Here is a 24,104-nt window from a genome sequence, read left to right as displayed (position 1 = left end):
TAATGCATAAAATGTCTAAAAACATTATAGTATAGTAAGGCATAATATGTCACAGTATTGTGCAGCGTAAAAATGTTATCTGATAGTATTCCATAAAAACATCAAAAGACATCATAGTATAGTCTCATAGAACAATCACACTTTGAACTTTAGTTTATCACACTTGCTACCTTTGTCCCTCTAAGACCTAGCTTTATAAATCCCATTATGTGAATCTATCTTTTCATGTATGCTTTTTTCTGGTACTGCATGGTACAAACTTAGGAGTTGCGTCTCTTTGACCACACAGGTGTTTCTCTCTGAGGTTGACACTTTTGATGGTACGCAGAATTGTTCACACACACACACACACATCATGACGATGCCTCCTTTACTTATTTCTCTAATAAGTGCATGGCCACTCTTTGGCCTCAGTCTGCAATTAATCTCTGTTGGGACTGCTGGCTGATCTTTTGCAAAGATGGTATTAAAAGACAGGGATAACTTGATCGTTTTGTCAACTTTTTATTTTCAGATTTCCATCACAGTAGTAAGGCATAAAATGTCATGAAATGGTCTTAGTATAGAAAGGCATAATACAACATGGTATAAAATGTCAAAATACGTCATAGTATGATTTGGCATAAAACGTCATAAAAACATCATAGTATATTAAGGCATAAAAGGTCATAAAAACGTCATAGCATGGGAAGACATAAGACGACAAAAAAAACATCATAGTAATTAAGGCATTGAAGGTTTTCAAAATGTCATAGTATGGTAAGGTGTAAGACAACATAGTATAGTATGGCATAAAAATTTCAAAAAACTTCATAGTATGATAAGGCATAAAAACTGAAAAAAAGTCATAGAATAGTAATGCATAAAAAGGTGCTTAAAAACATCATAGTATAGTAAGGCATAAAAATATTTTTTAAAAGTCATCCTATAGAAAGGCATAAAACACCATAGTATAGTAAGGCATAATATGTCAAAGTATAGTTAAGCATAAAAATGCCATCTGATAGTATGGCATAAAAACATCAAAAGACATCATAGTATAGTATCATAGAACAATCACACTTTCTACCTTTGTACTCTGTATGACCTAGCTTTATACAACCTATGATGTGAATCTGTCCTTACATGTATGCTTTTTTTCTGGTACTGCCTGGTACAAACTAAGGCGTTGCTTCTCCTTGACCTTGACCTTGACCTTGACAGGTGTCTCTCTTTGACAGGTTGACATTTTTGATGGCACCCAGAATTGTTCACACAATCATCCTGACGATGCCTGCTTTAATTCTTTCTCTACAAAGTGCATGGACACTCTTTGTTCGACCTCAGTCTGCAATTACACTCTGTTGGGACTGCTGGCTGATCTTTTGCAAAGATGGTACTAAAGGAAACAGAGACAACTCCATCATTTTGTAAACATTTTATTTTCAGATTTCCATCACAATAGTAAGGCATAAAATGTAATTAAATCATGACAGTATAGTAAGGCATAAAAGGTCATAAAAACGTCAGAGTAGGGCAAGGAATCAAACAACATAGTATAGTAAGTCATAAAAATGCCAGAAAACGTCATAGTATAAAAACGCATAAAAATGCCCAAAAACATCATAATATATCAAGGCATAAAAAGTCATAAAAACATAATACTATGCTATGGCATAGACAACAGAGTATAGTAAGTCATAAAAATGCCAAAAAACATCACAGTATATTAAGGCACAAAAATGCCAAAAAACGTTATAGTATAGTGTCATAGTATATTAATGCATTAAAGGTCATAATAACGTCATAGTATGGCAAGGAAACAAAAAACAAATTAAAGTAAGTCATAAAAATGCCAAAAAACGTCATAGTATACTATGGCATAAAATGTCAAAAAAACGTCATAGTATATTAATGCATTAAAGGTCATAATAACGTCATAGTATGGCAAGGAAACAAGAAAAAAAGTAAAGTAAGTCATAAAAATGCCGAAAAACGTCATAGTGTAGTATGGCATAAAAATGCCAAAAAACGTCATAGTATAGTATGGCATAAAATGTCAAAAAAACGTCATAGTATATTAATGCATTAAAGGTCATAATAACGTCATAGAATGGCAAGGAAACAAAAAACAAAGTAAAGTAAGTCATAAAAATGCCAAAAAACGTCATAGTGTAGTATGGCATAAAATGTCAAAACAACGTCATAGTATATTAATGCATTAAAGGTCATAATAACGTCATAGTATGGCAAGGAAACAAGAAACAAAGTAAAGTAAGTCATAAAAATGCCGAAAAACGTCATAGTGTAGTGTGGCATAAAAATGCCGAAAAACGTCATAGTATACTATGGCATAAAATGTCAAAAAAACGTCATAGTATATTAATGCATTAAAGGTCATAATAACGTCATAGTATGGCAAGGAAACAAAAAACAAAGTAAAGTAAGTCATAAAAATGCCAAAAAACGTCATAATATAGTATGGCATAAAAATGCCAAAAAACGTCATAGAATAGTATGGCATAAAAATGCCAAAAAACGTCATAGAATGTGTCATAGTATATTAATGCATTAAAGGTCATAATAACGTCATAGTATGGCAAGGAAACAAAAAACAAAGTAAAGTATGTCATAAAAATGCCAAAAAACGTCATAGTGTAGTATGGCATAAAATGTCAAAAAAACATCATAGTATATTAATGTATTAAAGGTCATAATAACATCATAGTATGGCAAGGAAACAAAAAACAAAGTAAAGTAAGTCATAAAAATGCCAAAAAACGTCATAGTATGGTATGGCATAAAATGTCAAAAAAACATCATAGTATATTAATGCATTAAAGGTCATAAAAACATCATAGTATAGAGTAAGGCATAAAAAAGTCAAAAAATGTCACAGTCTAAGCATGAAAACATCATAAAACGTCATAGTATAGTAAGAGATAAAATGTCGAAAAAAGGTCATAGTAAAGTAAGGCATAAAAATGTCATTTTATTCAGTTACATTTTCATGGGATTTTTCCGACAGGAATTCAACTCATACTTTGATATACCCACCATTTTATAATTACTCCTGCTAGCACCTTGACTGCTAACCTGCAGAAGACAGAAGACAGGGTTACCTGGCCAGTTAACTTCAGATAACATAGTTACATAACATCAGTTGACATTCTTCTGGTGACGTTAGGTCCAACTGTGATACTCTCTGATTTTAGCCTTCAGATAGTCCCCGCCGTTTCAGTCAATCAAATGGTAACATGACTTAATTGGTTGTCTTGGAGACATCACCTCTTGGAGGGCATACAAACAAGTTCACTCAAATATTGGCTGGGATAATTCTGTCCTCCCAAAATATTGGTAGGGACATGTTCCTACCGTCCATATGCAAACCTATGCCCTTGGGCTAACTGATAAATGGAGTAACCCTTTCAGCTGTACTCTTCAAAGTCATAATTTTAGATGCACTAATTTACATTTGAGTATTATTGCTATTACTGATATTGCTGATAATTACAAAAATAACCAATTTTGTATGTGGATAAAGCAGATATTTATAGTAAATATATGCAAGCTTGATAAAAGAAAAACATCACACAAATGACCAAACTGTGGAAAGTTTTTTTACACAGCACTTCCATTTATTCCACTACAAAAAAGAGGCATTTCAAGAGCACCAGTAAAAGAACAGAATCCAGTTCATCTCCGCCACAGACTGGACTGTTAGCCAAGCAAAAAAGAAAGAAAACAAGTCCTTTTTGTCCCAGAGAAAGATGTCAAACATCTCGCTGTCCATTTTCACATGCAGCAGAAATGCAACTGTACTGTAAAGCCTCTGCAGAAGCAAGACAATGCTGAGATCACATCAGGAGTCAATTTCAAAAACCTAGAAACAGCACATGACAGAGGAAAAGAAGCTTCTCTTATCCTCTGAGGCGAGAGAAGACAAAAGACTTTCTAAAAACTATTTAAGGTAGCTGAAAAACAAAATTCACAACACAATGGGCAATAATATAATAATACTTTTAAAAATATTTCAAAGGAAACATAAACTCTACCCAGAGGTGTGTGAGAGACCCAGTCATGAAATATACTGTACACTCAGAAGTTTACCTGGCTTACTTGTTTTTTATAGAATACAGTAGGCCATACAATCATGAAATTGGGACCAAACTCAAATCTTTTATTTCAGTCCAGCATGCATCTCTATTTGAGCGGGACGTTGTACAGTAACAGCGGATCAGCTGTAACAGTAGCAGGATGTGACTTCTTGAGCAAATGAAGGAAGCTCAGCTTTTGTGGTTTGGAAAAACAGCATGAAAAGCAGCTTGAGGCAGATTTCTGGAGTTAGTCATAAAATTTAGCACTGTAAGAAACTAAAAACTTAAACGAATAAACACCCTCCCCCCACCTTCAGACTGAAGAACCCTAATTCTTTAAATAATAGTCTGAGCAATGAAAATCTCAACACAGGAAATCTCCCTTTACAATTCATTGCTTATTACACTAATAATAATAATATTGATTACCCCTTCCATGTACATTCAAGCATGAAAAGACCAGAGTGAGAAAAACGTTCAAGTGTCTAATGGTTTATTCTCAGTAGAACAGCCTACAAAGGTTTAAAGAGATTGTTCCATTCAGAAAAGATAAATAAAAATGTGATTGTTTCTCTCCAAAATGTGAAATTAAAAATGTTTTGTGGACCTTTTCTTGTCTTCAAGTGAAAATGCATAGCAGGATAAACGTATCGTTCCTCCAGGGTTTGTTTGTTTCGTCACACATGGCTCTCATAAAACACCTGGCAGGGAGGGGTCTTATCGGCCGTCGGTTCAGGCGCAGCCTCTTCGGCACTCTGCTCCTCCTCCGCCTCAGGCTGCTCCTCATGGTGAAGAGGAGCTAGTGGTGGGGGTGAGGAGGGGGGAGGTGAGGAGGGTGTGTCCTCTGGCTGTGGTGGAGCTTCAATGCTGCAGCAACCTCCGACTGCGAGTGGCGGGTGGACAGACACCTGGATGGCGATATGCTGTGGCTGCTCCTGAACCGAGGAGTTGTCCGAGTCTGCGGCAGGGGATTCGCTGCGCTCCCTCTCCCGGCCTCGCTCTCTCTCCCTTTCCTGCAGGATGGTGAAGACGTCTCTCCCCCCGATGGAAGCGACCCTGCCCGCAACCTCACGCCGTCCCTCAGGTGCTTGTCTGACAAAAGTGTGCCTCATCTCCTCCACCCCCACCACTTCCAGGATCTCCTCCATGAAAGTGCGGCAGTTCATGATGAGCGGTGGCAGCGGGATGCTGCGAGCGAGCTCCTCAATGTATCGCGCAAACTCCATGGTCTTGAACTGCGTCACCTTGGCCAGCTCCAGCGTCTTGGCGGAGGTGATGATGGGGATCCTCTTGGCGATCTCGAAGGCCTTTTGGAGCTTCTCGGCGCCCTCGGTGCGGAAGAATTCGTTAATGGCTTTCTCTGTCTTCTTTAGGTGGCTGCTCATCATGCAGAGGCGTGTGACGTTCAGGGCCATGATGATGGTGAAGGTAACCAGACACACCACCATGTAGTACACACCCATGTCACCGTTGGTGAAGACCACCCGCAGTGTCACTGTGCAGTTGGAGCTGCCGTGCACGTTGGATGCCATGCAGGTGTACTTTCCACGGTCTGCAAACTCAATGCTGGTGATGTTGAGGACGCCACTGTCCAGCAGCCACCACTTCCCACCTACAGAGGCAGACAGACAGATGTTATGAAGAAAATATACAGCACATACCTGTAAGAACAAACAACCACAAATCTGGTTTATTACAACTTGGGTTTTACTGAGCAATTACTTCAACATAACTGATAGAACCAACAGCCAGCGCTATAAAAATTAAACCCAAACAGTTATTAACCATAATTTCCCTTTAAATACAACTGATAACCAGCTACTGTTTGGCAAGTCCTCAAAATCTGTCTGATCGAGCAGAACAAATACAATTTTCAGTTCAGTTTTTTTTTTTTTTTTTACTTGCTTTTAAAAGCATGATTATTCATCTATTCATCGCCCACCAAGTGACTCACTCTAAAGTCATAGTTTAAACCCTGAAAATCCTCTTAATGCATCTGTTTCTCTGCTAAATGACTCGACAGTAAACTCTCTTCTGCAGTGTTTCTGCAGCTGATGTTTGCTGCTTTCCAACAGGAACTTGTTTTATCAGATTTGCTTACATTACATTGTTCTGACTTTTTTTTGAGGAGCCTGGCGACTCAAGAACACATTGTTTTGGCAAACCCGTTTATAACTCAATTTAAAAAGTCCTTGAGGTAGCACTGTATGCAGTGATCTCATGTCTAAGCCTCCATCTGTGCTGATCTCAATCTTTGGCTCTGAAATGTAAAGTTATGTTACGTTCAGTATCTGCCCTGCTAGTGTGTGATGTATATTTGATATCAGATAAATCAGTTGATTGGTTTTAAAGGGAACACTGAACATGGATTTCATCTGTGTTTGTGTCTCGAGTCCAGAGAACAGCAGTGACCTTTCTAATGCTTTCCTTATTGAAACAGGTGGCGCAGCTACATCTCACCAGGAAACACTGCTCTGTGTGCTGAGGTTTGAGTCCTTAATCAAAACAAGAACCATCTATTTACATGCTGGACTGGGGTAGGATAAACAAGCATGAAAACATGTTTTAAAGATCCAGTTCACCCTTTTTACAAAACATAAATTTATTTTCTCATCTTACAATTTTATCAGACATTTATTTTTTAAGGATTGGAGTCAAACCTGGAAAAAAAATTCAAACGTGATTCTGCATTTTAAGATACTTAAAGTTACAACATAAACATATTGTACATGTATTTGCATGTATTTTCTCACTGAGAGGCTAATGAGGCTCGCTATAAAGATAGTTTTAGTCATAGCCAATGATTACATGAGCTGAGCACAAGGAAATCACATATCACCATATTGAGAGAATATCAACATTGTCCAACACAAAAGGTCAGAGAGTCTTTGACAGTACAAAGTGCCCACAAGGAAACAAACATTAAACAAGCACATAATAACTCTCAAACTCAGGCTGAGTCAGCAAAGTTATAGAGTAACACATCACTCCAGTGACAACAAAATGTTTTGGAAGAAAGTTTTAAATAAAATCTAAACTGGGCACAGATATACAGTCTAGTCACCAGTAACGCCTGTCAGTCAACACTTTTTTTTACCAGTGGTACCAGTAAAAAATCCTATAATGGTAGCTGTAATCGTGTGTTTAGAACAAAAAGTGAAATGAACTCTGTGCTTGGTCTTGAACTGGCGATTCACGGACAACTTCGAGGGCAGCATTTATCCACCAGAAGTTAAGTTTCAGTGAATTCAGCTGCAGCTCCCCCTCAGTTACTGTTTCTACAGTGTGGGAGTACAGATGGAAATCACAGAGGGCGTCTCTAAATCTGTAGTCTGAAGTCTGGACGAGACCGCCCTCTATACTGCGAGCACCATCAACTTCCCACACTGGTATCCTCTGGAGGAGATGAATGAGCAGTCAGGAAAAGCAGCGTGGCTGACAACAGCGTCCTGCCCATCCGCCTTTTCATGTGAGAGCAAGGTTTCTAATTTTACCTCCACCACCGGATCATGTGATGCGATTGATGTACTGCCCAATACTACAAGCAAGTTTGTAGGGAAAATAAAAAACACCCAGGAGCCTGAGTAATAGGCCGACATCTGCAGGGGAAACCAGCGAGGGCAGATTAGTGACACTGCTCTTAAAGTGACCACTATTTATCAGAGTGAACTTCTGTGGTGAAAGTCTCTCGCTCCCTAATTATATTCCTGTGTGTAACCCCAGGGAAAAGCTCTGTGATGGTACAAACGCTGTTCTGGGTTTGTGGGTCATAATAACAATGCTGCCTCTCCTCTCTCGGACAGCAGGTTTCAACAGGTCGGCTCAGGAGAAGCAGCAAAACAACAAACGACTCTTCCCTCGGCATTCCTTCTGAGGTGGATCGCAATATTCAAACAGACGAAAGAGGCTCGCCTTGAATGAAAATCATTAGTAAAACAAACAAACAAAAAAAAAGACTGTCTAAATGACTTCCTGAATCTAACTGGGAAACGCCCGCTGTCACAGAAAGAAAATAATATATGCTGCAAGAAGAAGCGTGCAAAGATTGAGACAAATTTCCCTCAGGAACACAAAGCTGTCCCATCCACATGTTCAGAAGTCAAGTTTCACTTTGATTAAACATTCACAGACAACTGTCTGTGGCATATCAGAGTGGAACCAGGAGTAAAAATCAACACACAAGTCTTCAGTTCCTGTCTTGTCTTTTCACTCTTCCTTTTTATTTGCCAAGAGCATTAACTTCCATTACTGTCCGACATCACAGTGGCCTTGAATACGCTCATTTATGAGCTGGAGGGTCAGCTCCTTTGTTCTTACTGATAGTAATCTTCCATTTTCTTGTGACAATGCATCCAGATGGAAACTCTTTATGCTGGAACAGAAGATGGCATTTCAGGACCTGACTTCACATCAGTTAATAAGCTCTGATAGCTGCATTCACAATGTCGATCACAGATTATCATCATATTGAGTCGGCACAGTGGCCTTGAAGATACTCAGACAGACACTGAGCTGATGCAGCTGCTTTTTTTCTGTCTCTTCAACAATTATAACGATGACACTTCCTGTGGTTGCTTTTGGTTCCCACTTTAACTGAGGGGAACCCCAAACCCATAGTGTATGAAGTGCATTAAACACCTGTGACTATTGTTTTCTATGTAAGCCCACACGCCAGTCGTGTCTTTGTGTGCATCAAAGCATCAGGATTCTACGTTGTCCTATTTCCCAGTGTCTAAACACGTAAAAGCAGCTTCTTTTTTTTCACATTTGCTCTTCAGATCAAAACATCCTGGCACCGGTACACTACTACTTCTGTCTATGTGGTATATCCGCTGGTGTGAGTATCGTCTGTACATTACCTGCCTGGTTATTTCATCCATCAACAGTTTCTCAATCAATTTTACCTAGGATTTTACTGTATCACAATATATCCAAACATATTCTATATTTTAGTTAGAGCAGTTTACACTAAATTGTGTTTTTTCATGCCTTCAAGAGCAGGTAAGATGGCTGCATGGCTGTTTTTATATAGTGTACAGACGTCTTAAAGCTGCTAACTGTTGATCTCTTTAATTACAGTATGTGGACCATGTTGATCCCCACTGAGCTGGCCGAGTGGAATTTTTTTTTTTGTAATTAGGGGGGCTTTGATGGGCATAATAAAATCAGCAGGTGTATTTCTAGGCTGGTTATTCACTGGTTCTTAAATAGTTGGGCCACCTCCAATAACACTGTAAACATTGTGTATGCTTTTCTGAAATAAAACATCAGCCTCCAGAGAAAAAGAGCAGAGTTGCAGTTTCACAGACCAAGTCCCATATATTTGATGAGTCTGGTCATTAGGTCTTCGCTCACTAAAAACAAGAATGTGGGTGGCTAACCACCTCTCTTGCATAATCTCCTGGAAGAAACCCTGTAGTATGCATGATAGTGTGGAAGTAATGAATACTGACTAACTTGTTCAAAATAAGAAACTATTCTAAATGTCCTGTTGTTAACTTTCAGAGGCCTTGTTCATAGTATACAACAAACCTGACACATTTTCTTCTACTGAAATTATAATTGAGTGACTGGCAATGCTGGTGTCAAAGAGAACAGGAAACCAGGTTTAAAGTAACAACACAATTTGACTCACCAGTTGTCTCCGTGTCCAGACGGTCGCCATGGGAGTTGAACCACTGAACTCTGGGGAACGGGTCTCCGGTGACATTGCAATCAATCAGCGCACAGCTCCCCTCCCGGGCAATTATCTGGCTCACTTTTGTGAACACAACTGGGACAAATCCGTCGTCTGTCACATTGCCGGTTTGTGTATGGTTTCCATCCGTGTCCAGCGATAAGGCCCCGGCGGTGTGATAGGTGATAAGGGACACCAGGACCACAAACACGTATCCGACGGTCCAGTGCATTTTCTCTGAATGTTGGTGAGGGGGAAGAGACTCTGTCATTCCTCCTGGGTGTGCATCCTGCACACTGGCTATCTCTTGATAGTAGAAGGCAATTTGGTATTCAGCTCTGCGACTTGAAACATCTCACTGAAAACAAGAAAGAAAATTGCCATTTATTAATCAGACAGCACAGGACGAAACAACATGTACCTGTTCAGGCCTTGATGCTCAGCAGCTGGAATACACTGATAAGGAAGCTGCTCTTGTAACACAGGACTGCAACTAAAAATTATTTTATATATTAATGGTGTGGCCTATAAAACATCTAAAAAAAAAAAAAAAAAGAAGAAAAAAGCCAGCATTAGCCAAAGCCAAAAGTAACATCTTCAAATTACTTGTTTTGGCCAACCAAGAGCCTAAAACATACAGTGATATAAAACAAAGAAAAGCAGCAAATTTCTGTTGATTGACAAATTATTAATGAACTAATCATTTCATCTCTTAGTAATTAACAATCAATTAACCTTTCTTTCTTGGCTAATTAAATTTCAATGATGATAACTAGCTATTTAATGTTGTAGTTATTGTTTATCATGTAAAAAATCCCAAGAGGTGGCACCTTCATATCTACTTAAAGATCCTTGCTATTCCTTGTTCTGTATTATAAAAATTTCAAATACCATACAATCTGATTACTGACGGTGTTCTACTGACATCCTATGATGTTAGTCTGTAATAGATTATTAATCAAATAAAATAAGCAACATAAGAGGTTAAAGTCTTGCCTACATGCAGCTAGAGTAATGGTGTGGTCTCACTAACTCACTGATCATATCTACATTCATTCATAGTTACCTAACAGCACAAAACACCAGCATTTAGTCTGGGTTTTCATCCAGTCTAATCTAGCTAATATGTGTTCACTGCTAAAGCCAGTTACATCATATGAAAAATAAAAAATATAGGCATCTATAATTTGCAATGACGTAAAAAGAGATCGACTGTAACATTAAAATCACACAAGTAGCTTTCTCATCTGTGTTAACAGCACCAACTGGCTTGATTAATACGAAAACAAAGCCACATTACAACATAACGGAGCTGTGTGTGGGCTCCGTCTATTTTCTAGCTCACATCGTTGCCAGACACATAGCCAACGAAGATGACATCGTTAGCTACCTCATGCAAGTCCGATAAAAACAAACTCGCAATAATATGGATTGTCAATTGTAATTTAATTATATGCGGGGTTGTTACGACGAATTCGTCGCCTTGAACTGTGCCGTTTAAACGCAACACAAAACAAAGGCGTGGGACCCGGCTATGTGCTGGACGACAGTCGGTTTTTATATCACGGGACCCTTCCAGAACTGTGCCACTGCTGTTTACAAAATGTAGTCAGACAGTCTCTTTAGCTAACATTTAATGGACGATTTATGTAGCTGCCGTTAACAGTAGCAGCAGCAGTTGATGACAAAAAAGCGTTAAAAGGCTCTGAATTCATACCGACAAACGCGATAACGTTACCTCCTCAGAGCGCGAGCACAACGGTCCAGCAAACGGCCAACTCAGTGTCGACGCTAGCGGCTAAATGTTGATAAAAAAAAACGAACGAAATTCTTCAAATTAAACACTATTTCCTTACTTACATCATGGTGTGTCGCCGGTCAAACGCGGATGTTTGATGGGAAGCACCAGAGTCGATGTTTTGTCGCTTATTTCTCCGGCATCTCGATTCTCCTCCCACCGCTGGTCGTCCGCTATAAGCAACCAGCAACTAGTTTCTCTGTGCTTCAGCACGCGCTGGGTGGCAACATTGCTGAGGTGCTTGGGTTGCATTGCTTGGATATGTTAAACATTTAGGTGAATAAATTGCTATTTAGACAATGATTTGGAGTAATAAAACATTTTAATGATGAGTTTTTATCACTGTTCCATTAGTGTAAACCCTATTTCCAAAGTAGGTCAATGTATGGGGGTCCTCAGGTCTTCTGAGGACATTTTCTAGAGCAAATCAATTTCATTTCTAAATGGGTGACATATTATATGGGTCAGAGTCACAGTCTTCCATATTGGCTATTACTTCTTCACCCAGTGATGGAGAGTGAGTACATTTACTCATGAACTGTAATTAAGTACAAGTTGAGCTAGGCTTCTTTTGTACTACTTTATACTTTACTACATTTCAGAAGGAAATATTGTTCTTTTTTTTTTTTTTTACTACACTACATTTATCTGGCAGATAAAACAAGCAGTTAAAACATATAACAATCTTATAAAAAACAAGGCATTGTAGAAGATAAAACCTGTGGTTTCCAATCATTTGACTTCATTTAAACTGTTCAAGGCCCAAATTGGTGAAAATGTTTTTCACATCATCTGTATTTCTGACAGGTAAATGCGCTGCGGTCAAAACCCATTGCTGCCCTGCATTTACTTTGTTATCAATTAAAGCTAAAAGGTTAGGACAGTCAAAACAGACAAAAACAACAACAATCAGGGTAAGTAAGGGGCATAGAAAGCAGCAGGACACAGAAAAACAAATTTCCTTTTGGAACAATTAAGCAATATGGATAAAAAAAAACGTTTCCTGGACGAAAATAAAGACAGAACAAAAGGCCAAACGGGCTGTTTGTTTGTGAGCCACAGTTGATAACTGACTGACCTTGAGGCCACAGTAAAAGTCTGAAATCGACACTCTGCACCAGGTGTCAATAACTGAGTCAATAATGCTCCATCTACATATAGAAGCTATGGATATTTCAGGAAATGTGTGTGTGACGGTGCTTTAGTTTATGTGATAGTCACCAAAGTCTGTGTTTGTTTTCGTAATGGAGTAAGATGATCCCAAAATACAGTTTAAAGGTTAAAGTATATGCTTTTCATGCTAAATTTAATAACATTTAGAGGGAATTTGGTGTTTTTCTTCAATTGTTTAACATCAACCCCTTTTCTACCCAAGATGCTTAAGGAGATTTTACAGCTAATAGCTTACATTTACGCAGGCAAAGTTTTAAATCCAGGATTCAGGATGCATATTTTTAATGTAGTATTTTTCCATAGTGGTATTGCAGCCTTTACCTGAGGATTTTTAGCTCTAACACTGCAGCCAGAGGAGTGTAAGTAAGTGTTACAAAAGCCTGATTTCTAAGCCGCCCCTCTGATCTTCTTAACCTTCACAGATGAATGTTTCAGTTGCACACAAACACTTCTGAGATCTCAGACACACTGTTCACACAGTGCTACATACGAGGTGTGGCTGTTCAATAATGAGGCTAATGCTGGTTTGACTTCATTAGCCCGGTCTCGTGTTAACACAGCGGGGAGAAAGTCTGTACAAAGGAGAAGGAAACAGTTTCCACCAACAGACAGGCTCTGTTGTTGTCAGCAAGTACTGTTGTGTGACTGCTAACCATGCAGGTTTAAAAAAAGATGAAGACAATCTGGTGGGAAAAAAAAGGTTGTTTTTTCTTACTTGAACGTGATTTTTCAAAAGTCATCAGGAAACAAAGAGATGGCACCAGCTGAATGTTTACTTCAGCCATAAGTAAAGCTGTAAAGTTAACATGAGGCCACAGGTAAAAAGACCACTACAATGTTGTGTTAATCCTCTGTGACCAGTAATAGCAGCTAAAATCCTTTTTTGTGCCCCGATTGCCTAAATCTTGAGAGCTTTAGTTTTGCAACAAGGTTTTGGTTTGGGACAACCTCCAAATCAATTGGGCTTTTTATCATCAATTAGCAGATTAAACACAGACCATGGAGAGAGATTTAGATGGTAATGTGACATTTTGATTCTCAAAGCTGCACCTGCAGAAAACAAGAACATGAAACCATTTCCGGCATGTTTTCTGAATGTTGGTGGTAGATGGGTTTTTCTATTTTTGGTGTTGAACTAAACTCTAGCAACACTCTTGTTTTAATCTCAAAGTAAAGTTGTTCTTGACACTACAAGTGTTGCAACACCACAGCTCAAACATTAATTCGTCCTGCCAAGTGCAGGAGGAGTTCAAGTTGACTGTCAGTGAACCTCTGCACCTACTTTTTGAAATGACACCTCTCTAAAACATGCCCATGAAACCTCGCTGCATCGCCTGCCTTAACTTAAAAGATATAACATTATCACACTTTAACAGAACATGTAAGTTAATGCTCAAACTTCTGAGATGTGTTGTCTCATAGAGCCAAAATGACACCTGACATGCTACCAACATTCAACTAATACAGGAAACAGTGATATCTAGTGATGTCACTGTTGTGTCCAAATGATAAAAGTTATGTAGTTTAACGTAATGGAGTGTGAAATGTATTTTTGTTTTATGTATTTGAATTATTGAAAACCAGGCCACTTTATTTGTTTCTGTATCCTCCAGTAAGTTTTCCCCATCTATGAAATCCATGCACCAGGCCGAGTGCAATTTAAGATGTATGTCACAGAGGAAATATTTCACCAGGAGTCATCGTCTTTGAAGAAGGAGCAAAAACATGTAGACTCACAAGACAAAATACAGAATAATTATAAGCTATTATTTATTTTTGTACATGGAAAAGTTAAAAACAACATCACTGTGTAGTGCAACGATGGAGCAACAAATTATGAGATTACTTCTTTTGTCATTGCTCCAAAGGGTTTTCAATGATAAGCCCCATGTTGAATAGACATGCATTGAAAACATTTTTCTAAACTTTTGACTGTGGTTTACATATAGTCAGAGGTAACAAAATATTAAAATATATTTAAACTCAATAATATATTTCAATATAAAAGCCCTCAACAATAAATTGAGAAAAAATACATAATCTGTCAGGGAAAAATAAACTTCTCATCACAAAGCATCTTTGATGAGTGAGGAGAGTCGTTTGAAAGCCTGTTGAAAGAAATGTGAGAGATTAGAGTCAGTTATGGGGCGTGTGCATGTGTGTGTGTGTGTGTGTGTGTGTGTGTGTGTGTGTGTGTGTGTACCTCATCAATCTGTGCTGGTGTGGAGAGAGAAAAGGCCGCTCTGACGTAGGGACAGGGGTCACTACTGTTGATCATGAAGACGCCTCCGGGAACCAGCAGCACCTTTAACACACATACACACACACACACACACACACACACACACACACACACACACACACACACACACACACACACACGGGGCTCGTGTTACTTGATATTTTCATTACTCCCCCCCTACAGTTTTGACACAGTTGATCTTTTCACGTAACGAAGGCCTTGAGAACAAACTGGTCTTTGTTTTTTTATCAGTGGCTGTTTTATGCGAACACTAAGTCTTGTCCTAATGTAAAGCCAGGCAGGTCATCAATTTTCATTCTCAGGACACAAATGAACAACAACTTGATCAAGAGGGTGAAATATTCGTTTTTAAAGTCACTATTCCCAGCCAAGAAATAGTCCCTCATATAAACCACAAGTTGCTGTATTTACATTTATTTTTTTGTACAGGTTAAACGAAGGAAATAAAATGAGAGTGACCTTTAGATTTGATGGTTGTTATCATCAGAGCCGGGCTAGCTGTTTCCACTCTTTATGCTAAGCTAAGATAACTAGCTGCATATTAAACCAACAGACATGAAAGCGGCATCAAACCTCTAATCTAGCTTAAAGTGAATAACAGTATTTTCCAAAACTATTTCTTTAGCCTGTTTCAGACATTCAGCTACTTGCTGGTGAGATCATGGGAAAAGATAAAACACAAACAGGATACTCTTTGTTTATTCATTTCAGATTCAAAGTGCTGTTATTCCTCCTCTGTTAGCACCAAGGATAAACTGGAGAAAGTCTTTGCTTTGTTCTGTGTGGAGGTTTTAAATAACCAGGATTCGGAGCAGAGAAGTCCACTGTGCAGAGACCTTGGAAAAGCTTGATTGTACCCACTCTTGTTTTTATATGGCTAATCAGCTATTCGCTAGCAGGGATTTACAGAGGCTCAGTGTGTATGTGTGTGTGTGTGTGTGTTTGTGTAGGAGTGGAAACACTCAGTTGCTTAACCCACTCACAGTGTGCACAATGCCTGCTTTACATGCACCATCCTTCACTCCTCCTTTACTCCTTCACAAAACCTGCCTCACCCCTGGTGCATAACATCTGCTCGCAAACAAGGGACACAGGGAGAGGCAAAAGCACGCAGATGCATTCTGGGTAGCTGTTATTTGCATGCTAGAGTGACGCGGGTATGTGTTAACTTGAAGTGGACATGTGTAGGTTTTGCGTGTGTGTTGTGTTTTTGAGTTCTGACCTCCTTCTCCAACGCCTTCTCCATAATCAGCTGTTGAGTATCAGCGATGCCCTTTAGCTTGATCCACAGGAACATGCCTGCTGATGGGCTGTGCCACTCTGCTACATCTACACACACACACACATACACACACACACACACACACACATACAAAGTAGGGAAAAAAGAAAAGGCTGGGTGTGTGCTTTCTGACTCAGCCAGCAGTTTTTCCCTATGTGGTCCGTTTTTTTGTCGCTGTCGTGAATCCGTTTCTGTGCAGCTTCTCTAACAATTCTTCTCCATTTAACCGACACTTGACAAAACATACGGTCTCATAAGTAGTTTACACCTTCACAAATGTGGTGCTTGGTGTTACAAATGGCATGAATGCGCCTGCCAATGTTGTTTAACATGCATTTCCATAAATGACCTCTAGGCAGTGGCTCCAAGAAAACAAGCTGTTTCCCAAACTCATACCACATAATACTTTTTAGCAAGTTTTGAGTATTTATTGTTTTCACCCCGGAAACCTGACAAAAAAACAGTATGTGTGCATTTGAAGACTAAAAAAACTCTGTTGATGGACACTATTCTCCCACAATGCAATACACACACAGGAAATGGTGGAGCGGCTCACAGCTGGAATATATTAAAACTAATGGTGGATGGTGGTAAAACTTTTCCAGGAACAGATCAAAAAACTTTTTGCAGTGTCTTTGCTCCATGTAACACATATAATGTGTTTTGGTATAAAATGGTAAGGTATATAATAAAGGCAAAAACAGTGAACTATAGTAAGTACACAGCTTAACCGACTCATAAAAATCTTCACCATAAATATATGACAGTATTTTCTTTCACATGTTATGGTCCAGAAAGCTAGTTTCACTTCTTCTTATGCGTTTCTATACACAATCATTTTCCTTTCCCTTTAAAACCTTCAAGACATCACAGCAAACACTATTATAATAACTCAGTCTCTATTAATGTAAACAACTTAAGTTTAACAAAGAAACTGTTATTGCAAATTCCTCTTATGAAGTTTATTTGAGCTTTCAGCCACATGTCATGACTTTTTAAAATGATTTACTGTATAACCACTGGAGTGTCAACATCTCACTTCCAGCAACCTAGCGACCTAGCAACAGCAAACGCTACAGCCAGACACTTCTACTGAATAGACAGCTGAGAGAAACCTCTTTTATGCATTATGTCAGATTAGGCTTAATAAAAAAAATGATATAAACCATGTTCTTGTGAAGAAACCAAAGTTATGTTTACATTCAGTATAAATAAGTGTATCTTCCCTGCCTGGCAAACTGGCTGACTGCATTTTCTCCCTCATTCAACATTTGCAAAGCAAATCTTTTAAATATTCTAAGTTTTGATTACATCCACGTGTACGAGCTGCCAGTCTTCTTCGCCGTCTGTCATGCTGCTACATTTCGTAGCAAATTACCGCCACTAATGGTTAATAAGTGGAACAGCATGAAACTGGTAGTAGGAGTGTTTATATCGCCCCACGAGATACAAACATAACATTAAAATGCTGCTCTACAGTTCTACTAGAGCTTTAAACCAAAAACAGGTGGGGGTGGATCTGTTTGATTGACAGGTTTATACATGTCTGGCACGCACAGACATGGTGGTGGCGGCCATCTGCTCCACCCACATTAGCTCCCCACCCAGGAATCAAATTTGGGTTCATCTGGTTATGAATTTCTGTTTGGATGCTGTTAATTTATAGTAAATCCAACTGAAAAGGCTACAACATGACCATTTATAAGTTTATAGGTAATGTTTTCTTTTTCTATTTCATGTCCACAAACCTTTGAGCCACTTGTCTGCAGAGCTGATCATGGCATCACGTTGTTTCCTGTAAAACTCAATCACCCTGTGAGAGGAAGGAAAAACAAAACTGTTTCATGCTTCGCTGCAGGAGCGGCTGTATTATTTAACTGGTACTGTAGCTATAACAGATGAGGTAATTCTTAACCAGCCAAACCTGTCATGCAGAGCAGATGTGTCTGTACAGTGACACTGTTGGAAGTGACGTACCTGTCTATGTGCTGGAGGAAACCCTCTTGTCCCCAGCTGTGCAACAACTGGGACACCATGAGCTGAGAGGAAGCAGGAGACGGGTTATATAATGTGAGGACTGGTACAGATTCAAACAAGACCTACGAGGAACCATATTCTCTTATTGTGGAACAACTCTACAGCAGATGTTCCACCTTCACATCTGCATTTTTATTACAGTATTACAGTTCCTATACAATCTAGAACAACCGTGCAGTGGGAGTATGACACACCTTCTTCCTTTCACCACAGACAAAATAGATGTATACCAACATGCATGCATTTACTGAGTTACTGACAAGATTTCAGTCCAGATTAGATGAAAAAGCAGAGGCGGGGATTGAATCAGAGTATGGTGGCAGATATCTTGCAGCTCCTAATTAATCCTTTTCTTTCTTATTAAAACCTCCTCTGCAGCTGCTGCTAATCCAGACACACCACAGCGTCTTATTTTACTTGATTTGGCTTCAGCTGCAGTGCAACAACACACCCCTTGTTACTGGTGAGTTTCCGATTGTGTTGGTGTAAATGTGGCGTGCCTGAGGGGTGGGAACAGACACTGGCAGACTATACAAATGACTCTGCTCGAAAATATGCTTCATCGCTGGCACTCTGTGTACGTTGACTGCATAACTGCTCCGTGCTTACTGCTGCACGGAGGTCTGCTTGGTTCACTGCTCGCAGCGTCGACAGCATTTTTAAATGATCTCCTTTAGCCCGTTTAGATGGCACCAAGATGGAGGCCGCCACACAGGATGAACATCAAATACCAGACACACGCAGAATATTCAGTGATAGGGAAAAGAGCAGGTTGTGGTGGTGTAAAATGAAGTTTTTATTCACCTGTGTGAAGGTACTAGTGTGCATCGTTGAGGCCTGGATGTGCAGCACCACCCGGTCCACCAGCGGTTTGGGACCGGTCACAAAACCTATCCTCAGCCTGAAGCACAAAAAAGAAAATTAAAAAAAAAGGCAAAAGGCAGACAAGAAGTCAAAGACATAAAGGAGTTATACATAAAACATCTCCCACACAGAATCATGTGCAATATTTAACTTGACATTACTTGAAATATTAAACCAACAACCTTGAAAATGGCATGTAGACAAATATTCACTTTTTATGTTGGCTCTGACTTTGTCGTTGTGTGTTCCTAATCTGTTTGTACTGATGTTGCCGAAGTTCTTTATTTCAAAGCAACAAAACAACAAGGTTAAATTCATAAACACAGATTCCAGCTCTGAAAGTACATTTGTCTGAAAAACATTCACTTTAAACATGTTTAGGTGTCTATGATACAGTATCGACTAAAAATCTTTTTAACACGCCAAGTAGTTACAACATTTAACAATTCACAATCAATGAATCTGAAAGTTTTATTTTACTGTTGGATCTATAAAATATATGCATATGTGACAGATTACATGAATACTAACGAGTTAAATAAAGCGATTATAGACAGGGGTGTCCAGTTATAATGTATTTGGCCATGAAAGATTTCCTCTTTCCTACGAACACACTCATCAGCTGTATCCTGCACAAGCAACCATCAGATATGAGCAGTGGGGAATTACACAAGCAAATTAAACTGTAAGACTGACTGGAAAAACACACCCTGCTCACATGTCAAGTCCTGACTTGCTACAGGAAAATCTCTGCTGTAGCAGAGCCAATAAAATCTTAAATGGTAACAGCAGAGCTTCACATGCACTGGTGTTAAAGAAAAACAACCACCCCTCCACACACACACACATTCATACACACAGATTGAGATGCTCACCCTGAAGACAAGATCTTAGAGAAAGAGTCGGTCCTGATGATCCTCCCGTCCACGTCCATGGAGAGAAACGTGGGAGCCCACGGCTGCCAAATACAGAAACACAACATGAATCACACCAGACTGTGGCCTCGATTCATAATAATCCAAGTGAATGTGTTAAGATAAGACCAGAAAGTCACAGTAAAGGAGACAACTCAACTATTTTACCTTTTTAAATATGACATAATGTGAAAATTCATTTTGACAAACCGGGGAGGTGATTGAACTTTTCGTACCTTGTCAAACTGCAGGAAATAGTACGGGTCGTCCTCGATGATGAGCATGTCGTACCGTCTGGCCAGCTATTAAAAAGAGCGGAGGACATTAATAGAGAAAACGACGGAGTAAATCTGCAGGGAAATCAGCTTCAGAGAGATTTTTAAAATACAGCTTCATCTGCAGAGTGTGAAGACATGAATGCAGTCATCTTTGACTCTGAATGAACTCAGAGATTTGTTTTGTGACTCTGCAGGAGAGACAAACCTCGTACACTTCTTTCTTTCTCTGAACCGTCATGGAGGCACCGGTGGGGTTCCCTCCGTTGGGGATGGTGTAGAGGATTTTGGGGGCAGTGCTGCCAGGCGTGTGCACCTCTGAGGGGTCCCACTGAGATAAGACCTTCTTCAGGGCCGCAGGTATCATGCCGTGTTGATCGCTAGGAACGTTGATTAAGTTGCAACCGAGCGGCTGAAGCTGCAGAGTAAAAGAAGTAAGTTGAAAGGTTACTTCACCTTGAGTTACTGTATGTTTGTGTAGTTAAAATATCATTATGAAATAAAGTTCCTCTCACCGCTGCCAGCGTGCCTGAATACGTGGGTGCATCCAGCAGAACGTTGTCTCCAGGGTTGACCAACATCTCAAACACCTAAAACCCACAAAACAGCGAACACACGAGACTCAGACTGTAAGAGGCTGCAACTGTATGTAGCAGGTCTCGAAAAAAATCTGATTTCCAGGATAAATTTTAAGTCAACACCGAAGTTAATTGGGTTTAAAACATAAATTGTTTGTAAACTAAAACTGGGCTTGCATGGAAATTACTATAAAGATTTGTTGAGATCCTTAATTTTTTATATGTTTCACGTGCTATACATCCTTTGCCAAATAGCTATTCACAGACAAAGAAATACAGAGACTCATTTGGGATTGGTAGCAACAATTACGAATTTTGGACTCAGTTCAAAATCATATTTATTACCAATTCTCATAAAATTAGGGAAAGTCATTAAGTATAAGGTGATACAACATATAAACAAGATGTTTTTTTAACAGAAAATTTGCTGACACCAACGTCTTTGTGTGATCCTTTGCTTTTTCCTCTGCTCCTCTAACAACAGCGTGAGTGAAAATAAACATTAGCACTGCAGCTGTCGGGGTCAGTACCTTACAGAGCCCCTCCTGGCTCCCCGTCGTCACACACATGTCCATCTGGCCGTTCTCAGGGGTGTAGCTGGCGGTCGGTGGACTGTGCAGGTTCTTCTGCAGGTTTTTCATCCACGTCAGCAGCTCAGGGATTCTATGTAGGAATGGAAACTTTTTCAAGACTTAGAGCACAATAAAGTGCACCTTGTAATAATCAGTGGCATTTAGAGACACAGAAGAGCTTTACACTTCAATTAACATGAAGGAGCAAGGTGTAGGTGAAGGATGCTCTGTATGGATTTGATGTCTAGACTTGTCCTCGGTGCATTAACCTATATCTGTTATCACTGGTGGTGAATGAGTCACTTGAGGCTGTGAAGTTTACAGAGGTTGTTATAAAAAGATAAAGGTTGCTGCAGAATGATAACCTCCACGCTCTGCTCTACAGATGTTATTCTGAGGTGGCTTTAAGTAAAGATAAGATGCACATTTAAAGCCTTTAACGTGCAGATGCTCCAGCTATCGGCAAAATTGGCAAAAAACAATCTGCTGGCTTGAGCGCAGCTACATTTTAATGTCTCTCTTCAAGTTCTGGAAAATCTCCTGAACAAGTGACTGATGCCACAAAACATGGATTCCTGATCTTGATCTCTCACCCATTCGAGGCAGAGTACTGCAGAGCCCTCTTCATCGCAGCTTCATCGAAGGTGACTGTTTGTCCATTCTTCACCGTGATGGACGCTGACTGGAAGGGGAAGGTGTTGGGGTTCGGCGCCCCTCCGGCCAGAGAGATCAGGGACGGAGGCGACCGCTGCTGCAGCTCGGCTTCAGACGGGTGGAGACGGAGAAGATGAGGATTGACTTATAATGAGGTTGCAGCTGAAACGCTAATATCCTAGTTCATTGATCTTACAACAGAAATCCACATTAAAACTTATAATCTACACCATCAATAAAGATGGACTTTAGGAAATTTAGGGAAAATAATTGTTAATGAATTTTTCAGTTTCTTGCTCCAAAACCGGTGAACATTTGTATCAATATCACTTTGCAGGTAAAAAGGCTTTAGAGTCCCACTGATACTGGATTTTTGAGATCTTTTTAGAGTTATTTCATAATAAAAAAACAAACATTTAAAACACAGCATTTAAAAGTAAAAAACAATCAAACAAACTCAAATATACATATTTAAAGCTAATGCACTGCAGTTTGTTGTTACTTGTCATTACTTAAGTATCTGTGATAAATTAAATATTGGAATAAACAAGTTTAAAGTATCTAGTAAACATTTAGGCTACAGGGGCAGAATTTGGTTGTTTTCAGGAATTTCTTTTTCCCATTTAATATTAATTGTGTTGTAGCAGCATTTCAGTGAAGGTATGTCTGTGTATGGCAGGTTTAGTACAGGTCACTCTGTCAAGTCAGACAGAATCCAGCAAAGTGGTTGCAGCCCCATCTCTGATTTTGCTCAGAGTTTATCAATAAAATGTCTATATGTATATATATATATATATAAATGTCTACACTAAAATACTGAAAATAACAAAAAGTTTACTGTTGCGTGAAAGAAGAAAAGAAGCAATTATTAAATAACCAACAGCAAGCCTGAGGCCACATATTTCTCCTGCACAGAGAGACTGTACAGACTGTACCGTGAGAGGAAGGAATAGGATCCAGCGGCTCAACATGTTCACCGGATACCGCAACTTTGTCTGTCTCTTATGTAACACCACTTATTTTATAAAAGCATAGCAGCGATGAAACTTGTTATGAAAGGCAGACTACAGAAGGAAAACTTACTCAGCATCCTGATGGGAGAGGGCTTTCTGGCTGCACTAACAGCTGTCAGAAACCGAGCGTAATTCATGATTCCTGCACAAATGGTAAAAATCAGATATATTAGTTTCCCCTCGCATTAAAAATCACTTTGTTTATTCATCCATTCAGTCTCAACCTGTTGCTGAGCCTCACAGAGAAGCATATGGTCTGAGTTTGTGTCGTCCATTTTACATTTTATACATTACACATGGACAAAAGTGTGACTAAAAGCAAAACAACAGAAAAGTAATTCTTAATTTCGCCATGCTGGCTTGTCTTGCACAACAGAAATCACTATTGTACGTTAATCAGGTGAGTAGCGTAACGTTAGACCTGATGTAAATCAACAATGAACATGCACAAGCAGGGGTTTGGTTTACACTCTACGGGACACCACCGTGAACGTAAATTATACCGACTATAACTAATACATTAAACGGTAGTTACGGCATTAACCTGACCACGTTCAGCTGTGCAACTGACCTTGCGTAGCTTAGTGCGACCGCCGCGGGGGCTTCTGGTTAATGTAGTCCTTGATAAATGTCTGTGAATAATGGTCGGCTGCGGTGTCCGTTGAGCGAACTACACTACCCACGCTGTAAAACAAAAACTACAGCTTTACGAAACGACTTATCTTAAGTTCTTTTGATAGTTTATTGTTTGAGTCGGTATCATAAATCTACTAAGATTATTCATAAAGGAAATGACTGTAAATCCTTACTGGTAAGAGGTCTGGTGTGACTGTTGTCGAGTTGTTGTTGTTGTTTTTCTCCGCTAGAGGGCGATAAACCGTATCCACAGGTGGAGAATGACCGAAAATCGACGAATTAGACGAACTTC

The 24,104-nt window shown here is 39.4% G+C and overlaps 2 protein-coding genes across 7 annotated transcripts; both read right to left on the bottom strand.

Moving 5' to 3' along the window:
* Positions 1-3,595: 3,595 nt before the first annotated feature.
* mfap3l (microfibril associated protein 3 like) lies at positions 3,596-11,766 on the bottom strand. 3 transcript variants are annotated; one of them, XM_023396764.2, is made up of 3 exons: positions 11,614-11,766; positions 9,712-10,111; positions 3,596-5,688 (listed from the first exon to the last, which is right to left on the bottom strand). In XM_023396764.2, exons 2-3 carry the CDS (start codon positions 10,022-10,024, stop codon positions 4,754-4,756), a joined length of 1,248 nt encoding a protein of 415 aa, XP_023252532.1. In that variant the 5' UTR covers positions 10,025-10,111; positions 11,614-11,766; the 3' UTR covers positions 3,596-4,753. The 3 variants fall into 3 exon arrangements, with proteins under 3 accessions (XP_023252532.1, XP_023252533.1, XP_023252534.1); XM_023396765.2 differs by having other exon boundaries at positions 11,610-11,736; XM_023396766.2 differs by having other exon boundaries at positions 11,492-11,731.
* Positions 11,767-14,477: 2,711 nt separating this feature from the next.
* Positions 14,478-24,101, bottom strand: aadat (aminoadipate aminotransferase). Of its 4 annotated transcripts, none has more exons than XM_023396761.2 (14): positions 23,986-24,101; positions 23,247-23,318; positions 22,103-22,271; positions 21,468-21,600; positions 20,875-20,949; positions 20,568-20,777; positions 20,321-20,386; positions 20,046-20,128; positions 19,111-19,207; positions 18,247-18,308; positions 18,018-18,082; positions 16,210-16,316; positions 14,928-15,029; positions 14,478-14,832 (listed from the first exon to the last, which is right to left on the bottom strand). In XM_023396761.2, exons 2-14 carry the CDS (start codon positions 23,311-23,313, stop codon positions 14,791-14,793), a joined length of 1,278 nt encoding a protein of 425 aa, XP_023252529.1. In that variant the 5' UTR covers positions 23,314-23,318; positions 23,986-24,101; the 3' UTR covers positions 14,478-14,790. The 4 variants fall into 4 exon arrangements, with proteins under 4 accessions (XP_023252529.1, XP_023252528.1, XP_087027376.1 ...); XM_023396760.2 differs by lacking the exon at positions 23,986-24,101 and adding an exon at positions 23,748-23,880; XM_087171250.1 differs by lacking the exon at positions 23,986-24,101 and adding an exon at positions 23,726-23,842.
* Between the last annotated feature and the right edge of the window lie 3 nt (positions 24,102-24,104).

Source organism: Seriola lalandi, unplaced genomic scaffold, assembly GCF_002814215.2.
Source record: "Seriola lalandi dorsalis isolate HSWRI2012SDOR001 ecotype SW California unplaced genomic scaffold, Sedor1 jcf7180002054983, whole genome shotgun sequence".
In the NCBI taxonomy this organism is placed as follows: Eukaryota; Metazoa; Chordata; class Actinopteri; order Carangiformes; family Carangidae; genus Seriola; species Seriola lalandi.
Note: the sequence above shows the minus strand (reverse complement) of the source record. Positions and strands in the feature narration are given on the sequence as shown.

Bases quoted from the DNA above. Each gene is read 5' to 3' on its own strand.
- mfap3l (XM_023396764.2), bottom strand. From the start codon at position 10,024: ATGACAGAGTCTCTTCCCCCTCACCAACATTCAGAGAAAATGCACTGG. The intron at 5,689-9,711 runs GTGAGTCAAATT...CTGCCTCTGTAG, and splicing joins TCTGGACACGGAGACAACTG to GTGGGAAGTGGTGGCTGCTG.
- aadat (XM_023396761.2), bottom strand. From the start codon at position 23,313: ATGAATTACGCTCGGTTTCTGACAGCTGTTAGTGCAGCCAGAAAGCCC. The intron at 20,950-21,467 runs GTACTGACCCCG...TGTGGGTTTTAG, and splicing joins GCCAGGAGGGGCTCTGTAAG to GTGTTTGAGATGTTGGTCAA. The intron at 15,030-16,209 runs GTCAGAACTCAA...TGTGTGTTAAAG, and splicing joins AGAAGGCGTTGGAGAAGGAG to GTGCTGCTGGTTCCCGGAGG.